The 24,786-nt window shown below is 40.0% G+C and overlaps 1 protein-coding gene across 5 annotated transcripts in view; it reads left to right on the forward strand.

Annotated features, from left to right (window-relative positions):
* TTC39B (tetratricopeptide repeat domain 39B) overlaps positions 1-24,786 on the forward strand; it is a 134,858-nt gene that overhangs the window by 59,634 nt on the left and 50,438 nt on the right. For 2 of the 5 annotated variants that reach the window (XM_067041478.1, XM_067041476.1), the window contains 5 exons: positions 5,163-5,258; positions 7,404-7,502; positions 18,353-18,463; positions 21,849-21,980; positions 22,954-23,030. In XM_067041478.1, coding sequence (XP_066897579.1) covers positions 5,163-5,258; positions 7,404-7,502; positions 18,353-18,463; positions 21,849-21,980; positions 22,954-23,030 — 515 coding nt within the window. The remainder of the gene's footprint in view (positions 1-5,162; positions 5,259-7,403; positions 7,503-18,352; positions 18,464-21,848; positions 21,981-22,953; positions 23,031-24,786) is intronic. The other 3 variants (XM_059072943.2, XM_067041477.1, XM_067041479.1) reach the window with 2 other exon arrangements.

Consider the following 24,786-nt stretch of genomic DNA (forward strand, 5'->3'; position numbering starts at 1 on the left):
CTGGAAATCTGTCGGTGGCGCCCCGGAGTCCTGTGTCATAGCTCCAGTGGGCGCCATTCCGACTGTGGGTTTCATAATGGTGCCTCCTGGAGCACACCCACTGGTCTTTCTTCATGCATTTCTCTCGTCCCCTAAAGAGAGATTTTAACTTTGATGAAAAAGCCTCAAAGATATAAAGTGTCTTTTTATTAATTTTTGAAATTTTATTTCATTTTTTTCTTTTTTAAATGGGCTAGCTTGTATTTCATCGTGCGGTAACATAGCTCATTGTATCGGATTTATTGGGGGAAATTAAATTTGAATTGATTCTGCTAACTATGATTTGAATGAGAGAAAAAGTATAAAAAATGAAGCTAAGCTTTTCATCTGAGAATAGTTCTACCTAGTGATTAAAAATTAGAGCGGTATGAAACTCGATAATAAAAAGGCAAGTAACCCAATTAAAAAATGGCCAAAGAACCTGAAGAGGCATTTTTCCAAAGAAGACATACAAATGGTTAACATGTAGCTAAGCAGATTCAGTACTCATTAGACAAATGCAAATCAAAACCACAATAATATACCATCACACCCCTGAAGATGGACAGTATGTTGTCCGACATGTGGAGAAACTGAAACTTTCATACATTACTGGTGGGAATGTAAATCACACAGTCACTTTGGAAAATGGTCTGGCAGCTCTTCAAAATGTCAAACATAGAGTTACCATAGGATTCGGCATTTCCACTCCTAGTTATATACCAAGAGAAATGAAGTATATGTCCACACAAGAACTTGTACATGAATATTAATAGCAGCATTATTCATAATAGCCAAAGAGTGGAAATAACCCATATATCCATAAACTAATAAAATGACAAATGAAGTGTGTTATATCTATGCAATGGATTAATATTTGGCAGTAAAAAGTAATGAAGTATTGATACATGCAACAGCTCAAATGACTCCTGAAAACATTATGCTAAGTGAAAAAACCAATCAGGAAAGACCACATATTATATAATTTCATTAATATAAAACATCCAGAATAGGCAAATCTGTACATACAGGAAGTAAATTAGTGGTTCCTTAGGGCTAGAGGTGGAGGGACATGCGAAGCGATTGCTGGTGGATAGATATAGAGTATCTTTTGGGTGACAAAATGTAAAATTAGATTGTGGTGAAAGTGACATACTGTCTCTGAATATTAAAAACCATTGAATGTATAATTTAAATGAGTGAATTGTATGGTCTGTGAATAATGTATCAATAAAGCTGTTTAAAAACTTACAGAAATTAAAGCAGTAAAATCAGGGCAAAATAAGGACACATTTTCTAGCATACCTATACCTGTAAATGAAATATGATGTACTGTTTTTCTTAGCCTCTATAAACCCAATAACAATATTTTTCTCTAGCTAAAAATACATTTTTTTCCTGACATCTGAGTTTAACGTCTAGGTTATACTCAGAAGTGGAACAGACAAGTCATTTTTTTCAGTTCAAATTTTACTAACTGTGCTTGCTTTGTTGGTACACATTCTAAAACTAAAGCAATATAAGGAACATCTAGCATGGCGTCTTTGCAAGGGTACACATTCCTCAGTGCAGTGTTTTATGTATATTTCCTTCCTTTATTGAAGGAAGTAAGAGAAGACTTGAATAATGTGTATAGATTTGAAAGATATAATATTGTAAAGTTTACAATTCTCTGCAAAATCTCTGAAAATGTAATGAAGTCCCACTCAAAACCTCAACAGGACTTTTCTTGGAACTTTACAATAACTGATTCTAAAATTTGTAAATAAGAATGAAGTTGCAATAGCAGTCCCAGACACCCCCCTCCCCCAAAGAGCATTTAATAAAGTAGAGGGCTTGCCCATTGTCATATAGGATCTAATAAAGCCAAGCCAATGAAAGTTTTGTGAATGGTGCAGGCAGAGGCAAATAAGTGAATGGATCAAAAGAATGCCTGAAACTGCCCTGTACATGTATGGAAACCTGCCCTGGGTTAGAGATAACACTGTCATTCATTATGTCGGAGTGTGATAATTTTAGCGTGAACGCATGTCAAACATTTACTTATCAATGAAGAAATCATCAAGATGGTGAAACTGTTCCAAGAGCATTTGGGGAATTGAAGAAAGAATGTTGGAATAAGATTTGTTATATACAAAACTGGTTAATCTCCTACAAGGCAATAAAACCATAGCCGTACCAAATTATTTGCGTATGTACCAGACAAAAAAAATCTGCAAGTTAACGTATTATTTTGTAGAATATAGACCTTAATCAATAGAAAATAGCAAGTCAAACAAGGATATATCCCTTATAGAATGAAATATTCCTTGGGTGGGCCTGTTAGACAGTGCTCCAAGATGGCATTGAGTGGGCATGCGATCTTTTTTTTTTAATCTTATTTCAAAGCTACTGAGTAGCTGAAGGATGAGTTATTCATTGCTGTTGGGATAATTACCTATCCATAGGGGAAACAATTAAATTTAGATCACACTGTACACAAAAGTGGATTCTAGATATACTTGTGTGTTAAATTATTTTCTCCATGTATTTAAGCATTTCTCATAAAAAAGGGGAAAATAGGTTCTTGATAAAATACTAGATAGTAGTTTACTATCTAGTAAGTGAGTGAATTAGGTCTATAAAAGAAAACTGAAAAAAAAAATCAGTTTGTAGCATGATGTACTTATTGTGATACTGATATGAATTTTAAAATACTGTAGAATTTCTGGGACTTCAAGTACATGAATATAAAAGCATAAAAAATGAAACTTTTGTACCCCAGAAAAATGAAAAAAATCTAGTATTGTTTTATTAATAATTATTAAGTTCTGCTAAATTTAAGTGTTTTCTGCCTGGTAAAGATGCTATAATTGTAGCTTTGAAACATGCAACATTTACCTGACACAACAGACTTGATTTTAGCAGAACTTAATTCAATGTTTTATATATATGGTATGTCAAATCATTGGGGTAAAGATACAGACTTTTTAAAAAATCATCTTGGGAAAAATGGCAAAAGATTAAGAAAAATGCACAGCACTATCTTGTACCATATACTCGAATTATAAATGGATCAACACATTAAATATTTTAAAAATAAGCAGCATGGTAAAATTATTTTATATAATCTTTGTGGAGGGGAGGTTTTCCTAAGTGTGCCCTTAAAATCAGAAATATTAAAGGGAAATGATTAATTTTGATTATATAAAAATTTCAATATTGGGGAGAATTTTAAAATTAAAGATAAGGCAGATGAGAAATGGGGACATTTTAATATACATTTCAGAGAACATATTTTTCTGGCCCTTATAAATGAATCTGTAAGGGAACAGGTAGGCAAGAATGGTCCAAAAGGCTAGACAGCCCTTTGAATCTATCTATTCCTCTTTCCCTGCTTGTAAACGGAGATGGCAGTCAGTACCCTGGAGTCTGGTTTACCTAAGTGCTTAGGGCTTTCTCCATTCTCCTGGTAAGAAGTTCTTGTGATGGAAAATAACATGCCTTCAAGCTACATTTCCACTTATCTGTGGCGTTTTCTTTTCTCCCATCACCCACACCCAACCACCCTTGTGAAAAGAACCTTGATTTTCCCCTAACCTGATGTATGAAATTTAGGAAACTTGACATGTTCAAGAAAAGATGAATGTTGAATATAAAGTATTACCGGGTATTGGGAAGTCTGAAGGTAGAATATAATCAAACTCCACTTAATGTACAATAAGGGCATTGACATCTTAGAATTTAAAAAAAAGAGCTTTCCTAAAGGGATGGTCAATAACCCTTTCCTCTCTTCTCTATGGCTTGTGAACAGTAAAGGTGAATCGTCAGTGGGAGCGTGATGATTCTGTTATATACAGGGCAGGGCTTATTCTTAAGCTCTATGGAAATTTCCTTCTTTGCAGTAGGCTTGCCTCCTCGTGTGTCTGTGAGGTAGATCCAGGTCAAAATGTGGCCTAAGATTCTGCAAACCAGATTGGTCTCCAGCTCCTCTATGTTACCTTGGCATTCTGTGGTATAAATATATAATGGGAAACAAGTCAGTTTTTAAAACATAAGATATTTTACAAAATACTTGCCCTTTCACTCCAGAATTTATCCTTAGGAAATAATCAGGCAAGTGAGTAAAGGGACTTATTGTAGTATTGTTTGTATTGATAATTGCCAAACATTGGGAGCAACTAGCATGCCTCAAAATGAGGGATAGGTGACAAATTATGTTACCTCTATTCAGTAGACTGCTATGTGGACACTAACTATGATAGAGCAACTCTGTATTTGTTGAGAAGAAAAGATTCAGGGTAAATTAAGCATATAATGAAGGAAACCAGAATATGTTATCCCAAAATACATATGCCTCTTTGACATAAAAATCATTTTGAGCTGAAGGCAATCAAGAAGCAGTGAACACTGAAAAAGTTCCCTCTTTCTGCCTCAAGGTAGGACATAAATTCTGTTTTTACTGGAGACAGACTCGTACAGCTCAGAGAGTCTGCAGACAAATCTTGTTAAATTAACCCTATTTATTCCAAGTTATTCCTTCACCATTTACCCCTAGGCCTTCACCATTTGTTTTGTCAATTCTTGACAAATGTATTGTTTCTTTGTCAGAAAGGTATAAAAGATTTCTGCTCTGCTCACTTCTTTGGGTCTTCATTCTCCTATGAAGGCTCTCACGTACATGTAACCATCAATTAAATTTATGTGCTTTTCTCTTGTTGATCTGTCATTGTCAGTTTAATTTCCAGACCCAGCCGGGGACCCTAAGAGGGTTGACGAAAACTTTTTCCTCTCCTACAGTAATATTCCATTTCAATTAAGAAAAATATAGACAGATAGATAGATAGATTTACTTGGGAAAAGATTTGGAAGGATATAAACAAGCTACAGTGTTATCTTTGGGTGGAGAGTTTTGGGGGGTGATTTCATTAATTTCTTTTTTGTGTACTGGAATATAAAGAAAAATAAGTTTATCTTACTGGGGCTGTATTTCAGGAATATTCACCATGTAATTGAGTGGATTCTGCTATTTGATTTTCAAAACTGATAAGAAATGGAAGTGAGATAATATAAATAATTGAAGGACTTGTGTTGTATACTTTAATCTATGTAGACTTTTCCTGTAAGACAAAGAAGTAACAACCTCACTGCCTTTTTATTAACAGGCCTTCTCCCACAGATATGGCAACAAGCAGCCAACACTTCTCATCATTTGATACAAAGCAGGCATCCGGACAGCACCGAACATCTAATGTGAAAAGGTCAGGAAGGGTGGGGGGTGTGTGGGTGTTCCTGGGGGACTGGGGAGAGCAGTCCAACCCTTGGGTAAATTGCAGTGTTGATGTTATGATAGGGCTTTGTGTTTTACTAATGGGTAGGGTGGGGAGAGGCCTGGGCAGGTGTAGTGCCCATTTTACAAATTAGGGAAGGAGTCTCGGAGCTCCTAAGGGATTTAGTGAGTAGGTGACCTTGTTACATAAAAGCAGAAACAAAACCAAATTCAACTCTTGGGGTACAACTCCCTCTTGAGCCTTTTTTTAATCTTATAAAATTTTAATCATTTATTTTATTATGAAATAACGTAACCATATTGCCAAGCATCAGGGAGGATGGAGGAAAGAATAATTATGAGCACTTTAACATGGACTAATTGAATTTTGGTATATTTCATTCCAGTCTTTTCTCTAGGCATGTGCTCCTTGATATAGATGTAGTCATACCTTTTTCATTGAACATTGTATTGTGATTGTTTTTCTAATTGTATTCTTCTTGTAACCTTGGCTTAAAAGTGCATTTAAGAAGCATTTGTCATAGAAAATTCAGGAAATATACAAAAGCACAAAGGAGAGATAGAATATGTATTACCATCACCATAACTGTTTTTGGGGTGTGTATTCTTTCTTTTTCTCTTCGTATATAGAGATATTAATTTTTTTTCTAAATTGGGATCATATTAATTTTACTCTTTGGTAACCCACTTTTCAAAGCATAATATATCGTGACATTTTTCCTTTCCACTGAATATGTTTTATAATATCATATTTGATTGCTAAGTACTGTTCCTTTCCACCCATTTTAGTATTATTTTAGCCAGTTGTCACTTTTTGAATATGTAAGTTGTTCCTTTCTCGGTTATTAAGGCAACTCTGTTAAAGCTTTATTTTATACCATGAAAAAGTGCTTTCCATTTATCCTTACAGGTTTATTAAACTTAAAATTATACAGCACGTCTTTGGCAATTTAGATTTTGCATTTGAAATTTCAGCTACTTTTGAGTATGTTCACAATACTTACGGGCTTGGCAGTTTGTCTTAGGACTCAACCCTCACAATATAAGGAAGGGGTGCAATATTTATAAGGATTGAGGAATGGAGATGAAGTTGAAAATAACTTCTCAGGATCTGAAGGCGTTTATTTTCCATATTACTTTTAAATTTCATATGTCTCTGCTCATGGAAATCTGAGCTATCTTCAGAAATATGTATTCCTCCCTCATAGTTGTCCTCTAACTGATCTGACAGTTTCCTAGGTAACCACTGCATCAACATTTATATAATGCTGAGTTTGAAAGCTGGGATAAAATACATTTAAAAAATATTACTGAAAGCAGTGATAAATTAAGGGTATAGCATTCAGAGAGAGCTCTGGGCTGTATCGGTAGACTGGGAATTTTCAGCATATGTGTAGTTTTGAAGGCATGAACTGTACGTGCTCTTTCCAAAAGAGAGCAAAACAAATGAGAAGAGAGTGAAGGAAGGAAGCCCCATGAACACAGACATTGGAGGAGCAGCTAATGGAATGATTTCATGCAGAGCTATGGAGGTTTGAGGGACAGGACGATTAAATGAGATGGTAGCTGCAAGATGGGCAAGGGGTTGGGGAGGGGTGAGTTCTGGAATGAGGTCAACAGAGCCAGGTGTTGCAAAGAGGTTTATGTGGGTAAAGGTTGGAAAGCATCCTTTGTATTTTGTAGTTAGGTCATCATAGACCTTTAGCTTAGAGGGTTTCAAGGAACCCCCTAAGCTAAAGGGGCAGGAGCCAGGCTGCAGTGGAAGGTGAATGGGAGGAGGGGAAGTAGGGAAAGTGAAGAGTCAACTCTTTTTTTGAAGCTTTTGCCTATGAAGAGAAGGAGTGGGAGACGTTCAGGAGAGAAAACAAAATCGAAAGTTATCTCTCTGGCTGGTTTTACTTTAAGTAGAAATGAGTGAGATTTGTGCGTTTTCTGATTTGGAAAGAGGGCAGAGAGGAAAAGGTTAAAGACATATAAAGGAAGAAACAGAAGGGAAACGTAAGAAGTATAGTATTAGCATTTGTAGGTTTCGTTTTAAAATTAAATTATTAAAATTAAGATTTTTCTTTAAAAAAATGAAACAATAAAAATTCCTACTCTGCCTTTCAATCAACAGGTCTTCTAATGCATTTGTAAAAACAAGCACTTGTAAATTTATTATGAAGCAGCCCAGAAGGACATCTGCAAAGTTGAGCAATGCTTCAAACTCGAGCAAGTATGTGGGTAGTTAGACCGCATAGAGTATAATAGCACCCTAGCTAATGTATACTCCCCATGTGACTGCTCCACTGACACCCGGTGTATTGCTCCTCCACACAAAGCTGTGAGGCAATCAAGGAGGGAGTTTAGTCACTATTTCACAAATTAGCAATCCTGGACGGCAGGTGACATACCCAGGGTGCCTCAGCCAGGCAGTGGTTGATTTACATCTTGATGCTCCATCTCCTCATTTCCTGGCCAGATCATCTTTAATGATGAACCCATTTGCTTCCCTGGTTGTAATCCCTCTCATCTGTTTAGTCTTACAAAGTGTTTTGACAACCATGGTTTCTTTTGATTATACTTAAACTCGAAAGAGCCAGGAAAGAATCTTTCCATGTAAGGATCCTGATGTCGAGAGCAGTACAAGGCTAACTGAAATGCCTTGCAAAACTCTGAAATATTTTGAGTTCGAGTTATCGCCTGTGTCTTTACAGGGCACCAGTGACAAAGTTGCAGACATTTGTTAAGTTCTGTGTTCGTCACTTCATATCTGTTGACACCCAGAAGCAATTGTGTTAAAGTCACTTTTGGAAAAAGGAGGAAAGACTTTCCACCCTGGCCCCGAGCCTTCCCATCATTTCCTCCTCTTACCATATCTTTTTGAGTTGAGAGACATGTTGTTTGGCCTTCCGTGGGAAATGGAATGATGACAAGGTTGCCCACTTTTAAATCTCTAAGACAAAGTATATTTTGTCTTCTTGATCTACTTGAGAAACTTGTCGAAAGCAGGAAGAAGAACAGAGGTATGGCATCTCAGGATTAAAGGAATGGAGAGCAAACCATTTACAGACATTTTAATACTTCACTTATCAAGCCTAGACCATAGCTCAGCATGGGTATAGACCATTGGTAGCTTTAATTATTACCTGATGAAAGCTGGCATATGCTAATCCCAGAGTTATGCAGGGAGTTCTGGTCACCCAGAAGCCTGAGTTCTAAAGACTGTTTAGTAGGAAGAGATTTTCAAATGGCTAAATCATTAAGGTTATGGGCAAATTTTGACTAGCGGCTTGTGAGAGGAAGGAGGGACCCTCTCTTGGATTGTTTAGTCAAGAATGCAGCATAGAGGGAGTTGCTGTTTAAAGGGTATAGGGTTTCAGTTTTGCAGGATGAAAACGTTCGGGGGGTTAGTTGCACAACAGTGTACATATACTTAGCACTACTAAACCGTACACTTAAAAATGGTTAAGATGGTAAATTTTTTTTTTTTTTTTTTTTTTGCGGTACGCGGGCCTCTCACTGTTGTGGCCTCTCCCGTTGCGGAGCACAGGCTCCGGACGCGCAGGCTCAAGCGGCCATGGCTCACAGGCCCAGCCGCTCCGTGGCATGTGGGATCTTCCCAGACCGGGGCACGAACCCGTGTACCCTGCAGCAGCAGGCGGACTCTCAACCACTGTGCCACCAGGGAAGCCCCTAAGATGGTAAATTTTTAATTATGTGTGTGCTACCACAGTGAAAGAAACAAGGAATGCAGGATAGTTAACCCAGACATTATTATATAGAGTTCAACCTAGTTTTCTTTGACCTCCTTTTTGTCTTCGGTACTAGGTACATTTCCCGTGCTATTAAGACATGTGTGTCATCTCCTCTTGGAAAAAATCCTTCCTAGCTTAAGAAGGAAACCTCTGGACTGAGTTCAGGAAAGCTGAGACAGGGTTTTTGTGTGCATCTCACCTTCTTGCTGTACTTTCTTCTTGCTTCTTTCTGACTCACTAGGCATTACCCTAAGGAGCTTCTGCTTTGTTGTTTATGGTTGACCAGCACATTCACTAGTAAGAAAAACCAGGGGGAGTTAGCAATCTTTGCTAAAAAGAAGCCACTTCAAAATAAGTTTTATTAGAGATGATTGGGCAAGGCTAAATTATTACCATACCAATGGGCTATTAAAGAGCAGCTTATTATAACAGTATATATTAATAAATCAGGATAGGAGGAAAAGGCAATGAGCACAGGTAATTTAAAGGAATTTGATGTATCATGTTCTGGTTTTGTAGATTAAGTGCTTTTTAGGAAGAATTGATTAAAAACTCCACCCTTGGGCTTCCCTGGTGGCGCAGTGGTTAAGAATCCGCCTGCCAATGCAGGGGACAAGGGTTCGAGCCCCGGTCTGGGAAGATCCCACATGCCGCGGAGCAACTAAGCCCATGCACCACAACTACTGAGCCTGTGCTCTAGAGCCCGTGAGCCTCAACTACTGAAGCCCGCACACCTAGAGCCTGTGCACCGCAACGAAGAGTAGCCCCTGCTCGCTGCAACTGGAGAAAGTCCGCGCACAGCAACGAAGACCCAACTCAGCCAAAGATAAATAAATAAATTCATTAAAAAAAAAAAAAAACTAAAACAAGAAACTCCACCTTTGCTGTTAGTTAACAGATCTACTAAAATAGACATGACGTGAAGCACTGTGGCACATAGGGGTGGCTCCTGATCAGAACTCTGCTATCCTGTTTGGTTCTGAATGATGAGCATGTGATTCAGGAGGAAAGACTAGGCACTTTTATTCTTTTAAAAAATAATAGTATTTCCCTATTCCTTTAAATGCATTATTTAGGAGCATTTTGACCTTATATCTTCTTTGTTGCTCTTCCTAACAGCAATGTTAATACCTGTTGAGTAGATATCGTCATATCCTCATATCCCTTTTATAGATGAGGGAACAGAGTTGGAGAGATTAAATGACTTGCCTAAAAGTCTACACAGCCTACCATAGATTGTGAACTTATTGGGTCCCTTCTCTCCCTTGGGTAGTTAATGAGGAGTTGTACTGTGGGTTTCTGTAGTCTGGTTGTCCAGCCGTGTGTGCTCCTGAACCTCTGGGCTCCACACAGCTGAATCAATAGGCCTGACACATGTTGGCCTGGAGTTCTTGAGTACAGATGCGATCTTGGATTTGCCTGGGAAAGAACCCTGAGTACTCCCACACAGGTTGGTAAAGGTCTCTCAAGAGTAAACCCTGACCCTGCTACCATTCTGTGCCTATAAATCTTAAGTGTTTAGTTCTTTCTTTGAAAGAACTCTTTTTGGCTTAAGTCTAGAGCCAGTTGAGATATCGGTAAAGAGATCAGACTCTCAGCTTTATTATTCTTAAAGACTATATTGGAGGATGTAGATTAGATGCCTGGAGAAATGGGCTTTTGACATACCTCTGAATGAACTTCAGGTGCTATACTACAAGCTTCCCTGGTGAGGATGGTGAGGGTTGTGGGGTAAAGCCTGCCCTTCTTAGCTCACCGCACTGCAGAGAATATAGATTATAATGTACCCACTTTCCCTATAGGAAGGGGGCCAGGTCACTTATGCCCAATCAGGTAACTCCTCTCCTAGAAGAGGAATGCAGAGGTGCGAGTCCAGGAGTGTTATCCAGCCAAGGCCCACCTCAGGGAAATCTGAGGCGTGGGAGGAACTATTCCTCCCTCACAGCTGTTAACTTTCTAACTCATCTGTGAATTTCCTAGGTAGCTCCATCAACATTCATAATGCTTACCTATTACTATTGAGCCTTTATTACATAGAAGTGGATTTAAAATAAGTTTGTATTAGAGATGCATTTGGACAATTGAAAAGTGTTAACTATTCGATTGGGTGTGCACTTATTTTAAATAATTGATTTATCAAGTAAAAGAGGCAAGGAACTTAGAAGTACAGCATTATTATATGTTGGTTTTTTAGACTTCTATTCATTTTAACACAAATCATAAAAATCCCCTCTCTGCCTTTAAGCAGCAGTTCTCATGAAGCAGATAGGGTTAATAGTGGGTCATTAGATTATGTGCAAAGTGTGGAGAAACTTTGCCAGGTCATAAAGTATGAGTGTGTATGTGGTTCTTATCAGGCGAGGCTGGGCAGTTTGACACTCTTAGATAATTATACTAATGCCTCAGTATATATAAGTGCTTATATTTTTATTTCCATGAGCATACCTGATTTTTATAACTAACTTATAAAGCAGTAACAGCAGGCTTGACTATCCCCATCATACAGATAAGGAAATGGAAACTTAGGGAGGTAAGGTGGACTGTTCAAGGTTTCAGAGCTGGGAATTGGTGGAGATGAGACTTTTTTCTTTATAACATTACTTTTATGTTTTAAAATCTTTATAAATCAAAATTTCATCATAAAAGTGACATGAACAGAGTTTAAATAATATAGAAAGAGGAGAAAAAAAGTCACCAGTTACCTCTCTATCCAACATAGCATCAGTATAAATTGTGAGTTCTCAGAGGATGGAAACAACATCTTCAGGTAAATAATTGAAAATGGCATTGCGAGTCTGAGCTCTGGTTATCTAGGACCACAGTTTTAGTGGAATTAGTACATAATAAGAAATTTTTGATGGAGGGTCTTGAAGCAAAGGGGCTCCTGGGCTCTTGAATGGAGTAGAAACTTCTTCTGGATGCACTTAGCAAAGAATCCAGAATTCCTGTCTGCCTGCTGCTGGCTTGATCCATAATGGCCCTCTTCTCCCTGCCCTCCTGCCCGCATCCTCAAATCTTCATAAATAATAAAATTCTGACATGTTGATTATCTTATAGGGAATATAACCTTTATGTTCCAAAGGGCTACGTTTTCACTTCTGTTTGCCCTTATAGCCAGTAAGGTTTTAATAAGAAAAACTTTGTAACAAATAATGCTTCAGATGTTCTGAACATAATTTATTCCTCCTTTATCTTCCATATTGACATTTTATTCTTTCCCCCATCATCATTTCTAACTTGGTTTGTGTTCCACAGTTGCTTCAGTACATAAACAAGTTATTATTTTAGATATTTTTCCTTTTTATTTACTTAATTTTATTTTATTTTAAAAATTTATTTATTTATTTTTGGCTGCATTGGGTCTTCATTGCTGCACGCGGGCTTTCTCTAGTTGTGGCGAGCGGGGGCTACTCTTCATTGCGGTGTGCGGGCTTCTCATTGCAGTGGCTTCTGTTGTTGCAGAGCATGGGCTCTAGGCGCACAGGCTTCAGTCGCTGTAGCACGCGGGGTCAGTAGTTGTGGCTCGCGGGCCCTGGAGCACAGGCTCAGTAGCTGTGGCACACGGGCTTAGTTGCTCCGCAGCATGTGGGATCTTCCCGGACAAGGGCTCGAACCCGTGTCCCCTGCATTGGCAGGTGGATTCTTAACCACTGCGCCACCAGGGAAGCCCATCCTTTTTAAAGTAGAAGACTAAAAAACTCATTTTGCCTTTAGATGAACATATCTTCTAATTCAGAAACAGGAAGAAAGATACATATTTACTGAAGATATATATTAATAGAGGCACCTGGGTGGGGCTTCCACAGATGGAGACCATGAGTGTATAGTCCCTCTGGGAAGGGCTGAGCACTCACAGCTTCTGGAGAATTATATATACATGGTTGTTAATTTGCATAGGCCTTGACAGTTCACCAAGTACCCTTGTAGCAACCATGGCCTTGGTTTCTCCTGCACACATTGTGAAATGGGAGGGCATTTCAAAGATGAGGCAGTGGACTCAGGGAGGTGGAGTGGCCTTCTGAAGGTCACAGGCTAGAGAATGGCAATGTTGACTTCTGATTGCCAGCCCAGGAATTTTCATTCTATCACATCAGGCTTGAGGAGGAGGATGCCATGATGATGCGCCTCTTGAAGATCCTTGGCTGTTTTTAAATAGTCGTACTCATCACTCTAGGCTGGTTGGACAGGTGTTAGGAGGCTGAGCAGAAGTGTTGATGTGGTAAATGTGGCTGCCGTTTTAGGTCCTTGATCTAAGGGGGCAGTGTGATTGAACATCTGTTTTAGGCAGAATAGTCTGAGGGTGGTGTCCAGAAAAATTAGTATTATCTGGGAGCTTGCTGAGCCCAACCCAGGCCTACCGAGTCAGAAACTCGGTATTGTTTTTTTTTTTTTGCGGTACACGGGCCTCTCACTGTTGTGGCCTCTCCTGTTGCGGAGCACAGGCCCTGGACGCGCAGGCTCAGCGGCCATGGCTCACAGGCCCAGCTGCTCCGCGGCACGCGGGATCCTCCTGGACAGGGGCATGAACCCGTGTCCCCTGCATCGACAGGCGGACTCTCAACCACTGCGCCACCAGGGAAGCCCAGTGATACTGTTTTCACAAGCCCTCTGGTGAGTTGAATGCACGCTAAAGTTTGAGAGCTGCCTAAGCACAGCTGGTAATATGAAGGCATTCTTGGAGACTGTTTCAGAATTCAGGCTTGAAGTGGTGATAGTCTCAGTTAATGTGGCGGCAGCGGGAATGGAGAGAACAGCTGACCCCAAGATGTGTGAGAAGTCCTAGCTGAGATTCCACTTGCTCTCTTGGTCATTCTTTGTGGAACACATGGCAGCACTGGTATTCTGGAGGGGAGGGGCTCTTAATTTCATGTGCACAGGTTAGTAAAATGCTTAGAAGGGTTGAGTTCACTGTGTTCGGAGGTGCTGAGTGCCCACTTCCGTTTCTACCTCTGAGCTGGCCTTGCAAGTGCATCCACCCAGGTGCCAGCGTGGCCAGCTGAGATGCAGAGGACGCTGTTTCTGTGGCAAGGGGACCGGTATCTGTTCTCAGCCCATTTCTTGGTAACAAAAGATGATCTGTACTCTTGAGAGAACTGGTGGGAGTGGAAATTAAGAGAACAGGTGAGAGGTAACACTGGAAAACTGAATGGTTGAAGGGAAGGGGTGATGAGGAAGGGACTGGGGGTTGCTGAGCTAAAAATTTCCTTTTGTTCTTAGAATAAAGTCCATCTTCTCGGGTGGGAGGGAGGGAGATGCAAGAGGGAGGGGATAGGGGATATATGTATACATATAACTGATTCACTTCGTTACACAGCAGAAACTAACACACCATTGTAAAGCAATTATACTCCAATAAAGATGTTAAAAAAATTAATTTTAAAAAGTAAAATAACATTGCTATTTAAAACAAAAACAACAAAACAAAACAAAAAAGTCCATCTTCTCTGCCACCGTAGTTTCTGTTTTCTGCCTGCTTTCTGTCCTCATTTCCTCCCACTCCCTGCCTTGCTCACCGCATTCCCAGCTTAGAACCTCCCTTCTCCCCTCAACCTAGATATTCTCGTGGCGGCCTCCATTCTGCAGCACTTGGATGTCACCCTTTTCAAGAACTTTCTATGAGCATCCTCATTAATGTTGGGCCTCACCCCACCGCCTTCCCCAACCGGTTTCTTCCCCAGACCGCCTTTCCCAGTCTGAGATGATCTTAGTTGCTGGTCTCCTTGTTTCAAGTCTGCCATCCCCTTCCCCCAGCTCTTCCACAGCCGGGAACCCTATGGGTCTGCTCAGTGTGTATTCCCAACACCTAGAAGAGTGCCTGGTATGTAGTTAGAGCTCCATAAATATTAGCTGAATGAATTCTAGGTAGAGATTTGATTGGGGGGGGCAGGTAGGGGAAGAAATGTGTCTGTAGACACCAGGCAGCAAATGACAGCTAACTTGGCAGGCAGTGGGGATGAAACAGGATAAATCCAAGAGATGTTCAGGAACTAACACTGACAAAATTTGGATCTGGACTGATATGGAAGGTATTAAGCAATTTACTTGTGAAAAATTTTCATGAGAGAGGTTTGTGAACTCCTAGCATTCGTATTTGACCTCTTCATTCACTAGAAACTTAAGGGAAAAGCAATTCTGTATTAGTATTAGGGTTCTTCAGAGAAAGAAGACCAATAGGAGATATATCGAGAGAGAGAGAGAGAGAGAGAGAGAGAGAGAGATTGATTTGTCATGGGAATTGGCTCATGTGATTATCAAAGACGAGAAGTTCCATGGTCTGCTGTCTGCAAGCTGCAGAACCAGGAAAGCCAGTGGTGCAGTTCCGTTGAAGCCCGACAGCCCGGTAACCAGAAGCACAAGAGAGGAGAAGATAGATGTCCCAGCTCAAATAGAGAAGAGATCACGCGTTCCCCCTTCCTCTGCCTTTTTGTTCTATCCTGGCCCCCAGCGGATTGGCTGATGCCTACCTACATTGGGGAAGGCCATCTGCTTTACTCAGTTCACCAATTCAAAGGCTAATCTCTTCCAGAAACACCCTCACAGACACAAAAATAATGTTGTACCAGCTATCTAGACATCGCTTAGCCCATTCAAATTGCCTTATAAAATTAACCATCACAAAATGAGCTCTCCAGCTAACCCCTTTTCCAAGAGCTTGTCTCCTTTCTGCACTACCCTGGAGGAGAGATGCTTTCAGGCCCCAGGCATAAGGAATTCTGTTTCTGAGCATCTCCCAGAGCAGTGCTCTATCCCCCCAACACATCCGGCCACTCAACAATACTTACAGGGTTGTAGTATGTTCTAGGTACAACCAAAGGCCCTGGGGGCATAGCAGTGACTAAAACAACCTCCTTGCATTTATATCCTAGAGAGGGAAGATAGCCAAAATCAAACAGGTCCACAAATATAGGCACAAGATATTTTGGATGGTAATAAGTGGTATAGAGCAAACAAAACAATGAGAGAGGTTGGGCTGAGGTCAGCGAGGCAGGTCTTGAGTTGGTGCTTTTTGAGCTGATATCTGAATAACAAGAAGGAACCAGCCATGAGAAGACCTGGGGGCAGAGGGTGGGTGGTTCCCTGCAGCACCTTCAGAACCCACTTCTGGAAGATGAGTAACTGAAGTGGGATTTTTGTTTTCCTGCTTAAAAAATGAATATGGGGAGGATGGCACAGAAATTCAACTTTCAGCACTTTGAAATGAATCATTGTACGGCTTATTTCCTTACTGACATATTTTCTTGTTAAAAGTTGTTACACAAAACATTTTAGAGATGGCTCTCATTTTAAAGGGCAGAATTTCTATCAATCATAAATAATTAACATGAGTTTCAAAAAAGGGTAAAATCATGACTCATACAGATGTAAAAATGAACAGATGTTAAAAACTTTACTTAACTCGTTAATCAGGGAGAGAACTAGGCAGATGTTAAAACAGATTTGAAGGAGATATCAAAACAGCACAAATTTATATGGAGTGAAGGAATGTTGAAATGAATGTGCAAATTCAGGCAAAACTAGCTTCTTCCACAGTGGAGGAGGGAAGTCGATTGAAGGCCAGGACAGAATTTACATGTGTTAAATAACAAGTTCAACTGACTAAATCTGTAGATCTAATTGTCTTTATTAAACTCTTTGTGAATTGAGCAGCATCCCATCTAGCAATAGAAAGGAGCTCCTTCAGGCTGCAGGAAAGGAAAGGTTTTTCAAGGCAGAGAAGAAGCAGGGGACAGAGGAAATTAATAGCAAAGAATGCATTGTTTTAGGCTAGGTTGCCCTCCTAAGGGGAGTGGAAGGGGTCTATCGGTGGATTTCCAAGTGCTGTTCAGGAAATTCCAGGTTGCCTGGTTATAGGTCACATTCTTGGAGAAGGTTGGAACTGTAATTCAGTTAGCTTTAAGTCCTGGTGGGGCTTAGCATAAATGACTCCATTTTGCACCTGTTGTCTCTTTTCTTTTAACATCTTTATTGGAGTATAATTGCTTTACAATGGTGTGTTACTTTCTGCTGTATAATGAAGTGAATCAGCTATATGTATACATATATCCCCAAATCCCCTCCCTCTTCTGTCTCCCTCCCACACTCCCTATCCCACCCTTCTAGGTGGACACAGAGTCCCGAGCTGATCTCCCTGTGCTATGCAGCTGCTTCCCACTAGCTATCTATTTTACATTTGGTAGTGTATATATGTCCATGCCACTCTCTCACTTTGTCCCAGCTTACCCTTCCCCCTCCCTATATCCTCAAGTCCATTCTCTAGTAGGTCTGTGTCTTTATTCCTGTCTTGCCCCTAGGTTCTTCATGACTTTTTTTTTTTTTTTAGATTCCATATATATGTGTTAGCATACGGTATTTGTTTTTCTCTTTCTGACTTACTTCACTCTGTATGACAGACTCTAGGTCCATCCACCTCACTACAAATAACTCAATTTCGTTTCTTTTTATGGCTGAGTAATATTCCATTGTATATATGTGCCACATCTTCTTTATCCATTCATCTGTCGATGGACACTTAGGTTGCTTCCATGTCCTGGCTATTGTAAATGGAGCTGCAATGAACACTGTGGTACATGACTCTTTGAATTGTGGTTTTTCTCAGTGTATATGCCCAGTAGTGGGATTGCTGGGTCATATGGTAATTCTATTTTTAGTTTATTAAGGAACCTCCATACTGTTCTCCATAGTGGCTGTATCAATTCACATTCCCATCAGCAAGGCAAGAGGGTTCCCTTTTCTCCACACCCTCTCCAGCATTTATTGTTTGTAGATTTTTTTGATGATTGGGCCTGTTATCTCTTTTTTAACACGTGTCTATAGACAACAGTTATTTTGTATTGATATCAGTTATGTATAATTTACAGAGCTGTAAGATAGTTCCTGTGGAATCAAAAACAAATAACCTGGCAGGGTCTTCTTTAGATTTTAGACAATGCAGTTTTCCACTGACATACATTCTTACCCCTACATAATCAAACTACAACAAAAGAACCTTTGTTCCCACTCATGAATAGATGTAGTTCCTACACTTGTGGTCTTTGGAGTGATTCGGGGACTATCATTTACTAAGTGCCTGCTATGAGCATTATTTGTCAATTTGTTCCATCTTCAAAACAGCCCCATGAAGTAGTTGGTGGTGTTTCCATTTTACAGATGAGAAAGTCAAGTTCCCAGAGGTTAGAGACACAGCTAGTAAGTGACAGAGTTAGAATCCAGCCTGTCCTTCTGTCTTCAAAGTGTACACACGTGCACACACACACACACACACTCCCTGTGACAACTTGCTAAAAGTAAAAACTGTAGAAATTCTATGTATTTTTTTCTTGATCTTTAGGTCACTGTCAACCAAGGTGGATCTCAGGAGTGGCCTGGAAGAATGTGCAATGGCACTGAACTTATTTCTAAGTAACAAATTTACAGATGCCTTAGAATTGCTTCGACCATGGTAATTAACTTTATTTCTTTTAGATAAAATATATTTTTTTGGATACTTTTGATGATTCTGTCTCTGATGTCATTCTTGTCAGTTAATTTTTCTGCACTTCCTCCAGAATATTTATAAACTAATTTGGTTGAGACCCCTAAATGTTGATTAGTTTTAATATCCAGTTAAGAAATCTGTCTTTTCAACTTTAATTAGTAGAGCATTTCTGATTCTTTCTCCTATCTTAATTTCTATACTTTTTCAAATAGTGTCATCTTATTAGTTTCATAGAACTTCATTTGACTTTCTTCAGTGAAATATTTTTATGGATATTCCTCTGAAACTTAAATATCATTGAGAAAAGTTTCTTTTGAAATGGGCATGGGTGGACGTCCCTGGTGGTGCAGTGGTTAAGAATCCACCTGCCAATGTAGGGGACATGGGTTTGATCCCTTGTCTGGGAAGATCCCACATGCCGCGGAGCAAATAAGCCTGTGAGCCTCAACTACTGAGCCTGTGCTCTAGAGCCCGGGAGCCACAACTACTGAGTCGGTTCGCCTAGAGCCTGTGCTCTGCAACAGGAGAAGCCACTACAATGTGAGGCACACACACCACAACAAAGAGTAGCCCCTGCTTACCACAACTAGAGAAAAGCCCGTGCCCAACAATGAAGACCCAATGCAGCCAAAAATAAATAAATAAGATTAAAAAAAAAAAGAAATGGGTGTGGGAAGAACTAAAATATGGTAATCTCAGATGCTAAAAAGAAATTTAATAAAAATCTTACTGGGACCCCCTATTTATGTGATAAATCACTTACGCAGTTTCATTTCAATTAATAGTACCTGTTAATTCTGATGATGTGGCAGCAAAACCTATGCTTAGCCTTCTCACTAGGCCTCACTTTGACCCCAGTGTCCACCTGTACAGTGTGACTAGAGCTCAGCAGGAATAACCTTACCTTGTGCCTCCAAACACAGTGTCTTACTTGGATGAAGCTTGGACCTCAGATAATAATTTCAAGACAGTTACGTGGGCGCCGAGCGGGACTCTCATTACTTTGAGGAGTCTGTAGGGTGAGCAGGGTGATGTGACTCTGGTCATTGTCTTTGAATCTTAGAAATTAATGTGCCTCCTGAGGCTGTGGTAATTCTCAGACTTAGAAGAGCTGTGATCAGGTAGCATTTCAGAGGTTAAGAACAGATGATAAAATAGATGGTGAAGTCCCTGGCCTACAGAAATTGCCCAGGGCTGTCTCCGCCCAATGCTTGTCTCACATCCTCTATCTCAGGGGTTCCCAATTTCTGGGCCACAGACGGGTACTGGTCTGTGGCGTGTTAGGAACTGGGCCGCCCAGCAGGAGGTGAGTGGCAGGTGAGTGAGTGAAGCTTCATCTGTATTTACAGCCGCTCCCCATTGCTCACATTACCAGCTGAGCTCTGCTTCCTGTCAGGTCAGTGGGGGCATTAGATTCTCTGAACTGCGCATGTGAGAGATCTAGGTTGTGTGCTCCTTATGAGAATCTAATGCCTGATGATCTGAGGTGGGGCTGAGGCGGTGCTGGGGAGCGGCTGCAAATACAGATTGTCATTAGCAGAGAGGTTTGACTGCACAGAGACCATAATAAATCAATGTGCTTGAATCATCCGGAACCCCACCCACCCCAACCCCTCTTGTTCATGGAAAAATTGTCTTCCACGAAACTGGTCCCTGGTGCCAAAAAGGTTTGGGGCCACTGCTCTACCTTGCCTGTACCTGCCTTTTTCCTTCTGTCCTTCTTAGTCCTTCAGACCTCTCTCTCTGTCTGTCTGTCTCTTCATCTTCTGTCTCTATATCCCTCTGTCTTCCTCTCTCCCTCCCTCTCTTTCTCTGCCTGTTGTTTTCTCCTGTCTCTCCTCTCTCAATCCGCCTGCCTGTCTCCTTTGTTTTTTATTCAAAAAGTCTCCATTTTTTTCTCCTCCACTGACACTCAGCTGGTCATAATATGGAATGAAAATAAATGACAGTCTTAACACTTAGTCAAGTTTTATATTCTCTGATCTTTATGCATGTTTCACCGTTAAACATATGTTTTTCCCACTTGAATATATTTTTTCCCCCCTTGGAGAAGCTTTTGGTTTAATATGTGGGGTTTATACAACATTGTAAATCAACTACAATTCAATAAAAAAAAAATTTTTTTTTAATGTGAGGTTTAAAACCACAATTGCTGATTCACTTTGGGCTCCTCTTATTCCTTTTTTTTTTTTTTCTTTCTTTCTTTTTTCTTTTTTTGAATAGCCAGTGCCCTCACTGTTTGGGACTAACTACAGATTACCAAAGGATGTTTAGACTCTTTCTTGGGGGGAAGGTATACTGTGGCTTGTATTTGTTTTGCAGAGCAGCAAAAAAAAAAAAAAAAAGTATTTAAAAAATGTATTTGAATTAAAAATAAAACCATGCATTAATATTATAGATCTTATAAATAACTAATTAACATAGCTTGAGAAGTTTGTTTGTTTGCGTTACGTGGGCCTCTCACTGTTGTGGGCTCTCCCGTTGTGGAGCACAGGCTCCAGACGCTCAGGCTCAGCAGCCATGGCTCACAGGCCCAGCCGCTCTGCAGCACGTGGTATCTTCCCAGACCGCTGCATTGGCAGGCGGGCTCTCAACCACTGCACCGCCTGGGAAGCCCTCTTGAGAAGTTTTGAAGAAAGAGATGGTGAGGTTTTCATAGCCTGAGAGTCTGGGATGTGCCATCCATTCAGACTGAATGTCCTTAAGAATTGAATGGATAGCTTGATAATTTGAATTATCCAGAACTTTAATCAGGATTCCCAGATAATGGGATTAGATTAGGTAAGAGATCTACCATGAATTTTTGTCTGGGCCCTTTGTGGCTGACCTAACTTATTGCAAAACTCTTGCTTCCTCGTGGCCTCTGGCTGGGAGAAGGGAGGGGATGATTTTAAACAAGACTTACCTTTCAAAAAACATATCAGAATTTCTCTGTCACAAACTATATTTCCAGTGGCCTTTATTTTAGCACTTATTTCAGAGCAAAAGACGGTACACTGCTTCTTGTACAACTGGGAAAAATTGGGTTTGCTTTGAAACATTTTCTAGGAAATGAGTCAGCAGGCTGCCCCCTTGTGCTCAAACAGGGAACAGCATATGCCTCACTCTGCTTCAACCTGGAAAGTTTCATGCTGCCTGTGTGGGCCTGAATTGGAAAGTCCTCAGTTTGAGTTCTTTAGGACATGGCTTTCATAGTCCATATTATTTCAGTGATCATGGTGAAGGAGTAAAAGTCGTTACCGTGAAAGTCACGTCATGGATTTACTAGAATTTCTTGTGATTAGTTTCAGATGAGACCTGAATGCTTTTCAGTTGAATTGAAATGTAGTAATTTCCGTGTTCTCCCCAGGGCGAAGGAGAGCATGTACCATGCCTTGGGCTACAGTACCATTGTGGTGCTGCAGGCCGTCATGACCTTCGAGCAACAGGACATCCAAAATGGCATTTCTGCCATGAAGGACGCCTTACAAACCTGCCAAAAGTATGAGCTGAGTAATTAAATACTTGAGACACGCCTACAAACCTTTCTGTCTGTGTGATAAAATGGATGCACTTAGCCTGACTGAGAGCTCTGTTGGAAGTTGGCCATGGTTATAGAAAAGGACTTGAGCATCACAGGTTCCTGGCCTCATGTAGTTTCATGTACGGGAGATAAAAGTGTTTCTACTAAAGAATTATAGTAGGATGCTGGGATGGCGGAACACGTGGCATGTATATCTTCCACTTTTCTCGTTGGTACTTGAACTACCGAGAAGGGCTGAGGATTTCAGTGGGATTAGCAGCAAGCATCTCTCGGGGTCCCCCTGGTGGAGCGTTTAGGTACCACATGCCAAGCCAGGCCAAGCAAGGAGCATTCTTCTTTTATGTGGGAAATGCTGCAAAGTCAGGAGTCTTTTATTTGTGTAAATGGACATATTTAAACACTTTTGCTTGGTGTAAATGACATGAAATTTCAGTTTTATTTTAATCTTTGTATGTATAGGAAGCTCCTAGCAAAAGCTGTTAACTAGCATCGGTGAATTTTAACATTGCTGAAATTATGTCCTCTTGTAATTATGTTTCCAGCCCCTCAAGGGAAGAGAGTTTCCAAACACTGCACTCTAACTCCATTCTTAACCTGTGGCGAGGTGACCCTTAACAACAGAAATACTGATTTTAGCCATAGAGATCAGGGAAGGTGCATGACATAGTTAGTATTGACTGTTATGTGTATGTTTGTCCATGCACTTGTTCAGTAAGCTTGGATTAAATGCCCACAGGATGCCAGTGCTGGGAGCTGGGGGTGCAGGGCTCAAAAGGGTGGTCTCTGCCCCAGAAGATTTAGGGTTTAGAGTTCTGTTTTGGTGACTCTTTGTTGTGATTGTGACTGAAATGAATGTCAAATGAAAATGAGCTTGATTATTGTTATTTTTTTCTTTCTACTTCCCATCTCCCCTTCTACTTATTCTCTGCAGATACAGGAAAAAATGCACAGTCGTAGAATCTTTCTCAAGTCTTCTTTCTAGAGGATCATTGGAACAGCTGACTGAAGGTAAGAGGCATTTAAAAGGTTTTTTTCCTCTCTTTGAAAAACTAAAATGTGGTCATGCTCATAAAATTCAACACTTAAGTGTATAATATGAAGTAAATGGAATGTCTTTTTCTCTTCCCCATCATACTCACTCTCTAGAAGTAACCACTGTTAACAGTTGGTTTTCAAGCCTTGCAGACTTTTCTGTGTACATGTACAAATATATACAGAAGGTACACATAGGATTTTTGTAGTTTTTCATGTATTTTTCATTTTTTGCTAATGTAGAATCATGTGGTACATGTTATGCTACAATGTAATTTTTGGCAATTGACTTTTTCCATGTCAAGGTATATAAATTGTACTTCATTCTATTTAATAGCTATGTAGTATTCCTTAGGACAGGTGCTATCAGTTACTTACTTTGTCTCAATTGAAGGGCAGTTACATTGTTTTTTTCGCTATTACAAATAATGTCTTCATGCATTTTTGTAAGTATTTCATAGGATAGATTGCTAGAAGTGGAATTACTGGTTCTATTTGAAAATAGAAAACATTTATAGATATTGACAATTTTTTCTCCAAATAATTAGGTCAGTTTATATTCTTACCACCCATGTACAAAAGTTTCTATTTTTCCGCAAGCTATTAATTTTTTCCTCAAGGTCAAAGTAATTTTGATACCTTTAAAATAATGATGATGTTTCACAGTATGGAAGATGTTTGGTTTGTGGACATTTAGGAATATTCAAGAATCCAGGAATGTCTGCAGCATTTGATCAGATGGCTGGGAGGAAATGACTCCTTTTGCTGTCAATTGCTTGATATTCCACAGAGATTAGGGCAGAATTTCTATGATCACCCCTGTTTTATTAGTGTTATTCTCTAGTCAGGATGGTTTATAAGAAAGGAGCATCCCAGTACCCCTGTAGAAGAGAAAATAACATCTTTCAAATGAGGCCATTGTAGAGTAAAGCTTCTGCTGTCCAAGGAGCATTTGTGCCTGTGTTGTCATTGTCAAATTTGTTCTCTGGGCGAGGTAACACAAAATCATTAAAGTAGCTATAGCCGATTAAGGCAGGAGCAATTCTGGATACTGCTGTCTGTCATTCCTAGTGGTCAAGTGTGTGCCAGACACATTTCTGAGTGTGTTTCATCATGAAGTTTTGTTTGCTTTGTTAGAAGAGTATTATCAACTTGTTACGGACATTAGAGAACTTGGGCTCACTAGAGTGTTGATAACAGGAGAGGATTACAAGAATTGTTCCAAAAGGTATGATGCTGGCTGTCATACAGCAGAGTGGATTTCACTGGTCCCTCCATGCAGCTAGCTGAAGCCCATCATCTTTTTCTCCAGAAACTGACCTCCAAGGACCCTTAAGAGTTTATTTATCCCCTTGATTTCAGATAGACTATGTTTTCATATTTTTTATCTTAGGGCCATTTATGTAAATTGGCCCCAGGAGACCTAAAGTCCACTAAAGTAAGATCAGTGGGAAGTTAAATGGGCCCCAAAGAAATTTGACTCATTTATATTTTTCTGTTTTCCTCTATATGGCTTCTCTCCAGTGGCCCATTTCCCCCTGCCTCCCTTTTTCTTAGCAATATAAAGCCTGGCATTTGAGATTCTTTTTTAACCTTAGTTTACAAAAGAATGGCATGGTATTATTGATATAAATATGAATAATAATAATAACTTAAAACATAATAATGATAATCCCCCCCCCCTTTTTTTTTTTTGCGTTATGCGGGCCTCTCACTGTTGTGGCCTCTCCCG

The sequence above is a fragment of the Kogia breviceps genome, chromosome 8 (genome assembly GCF_026419965.1).
Source record: "Kogia breviceps isolate mKogBre1 chromosome 8, mKogBre1 haplotype 1, whole genome shotgun sequence".
NCBI lineage: Eukaryota > Metazoa > Chordata > Mammalia > Artiodactyla > Physeteridae > Kogia > Kogia breviceps.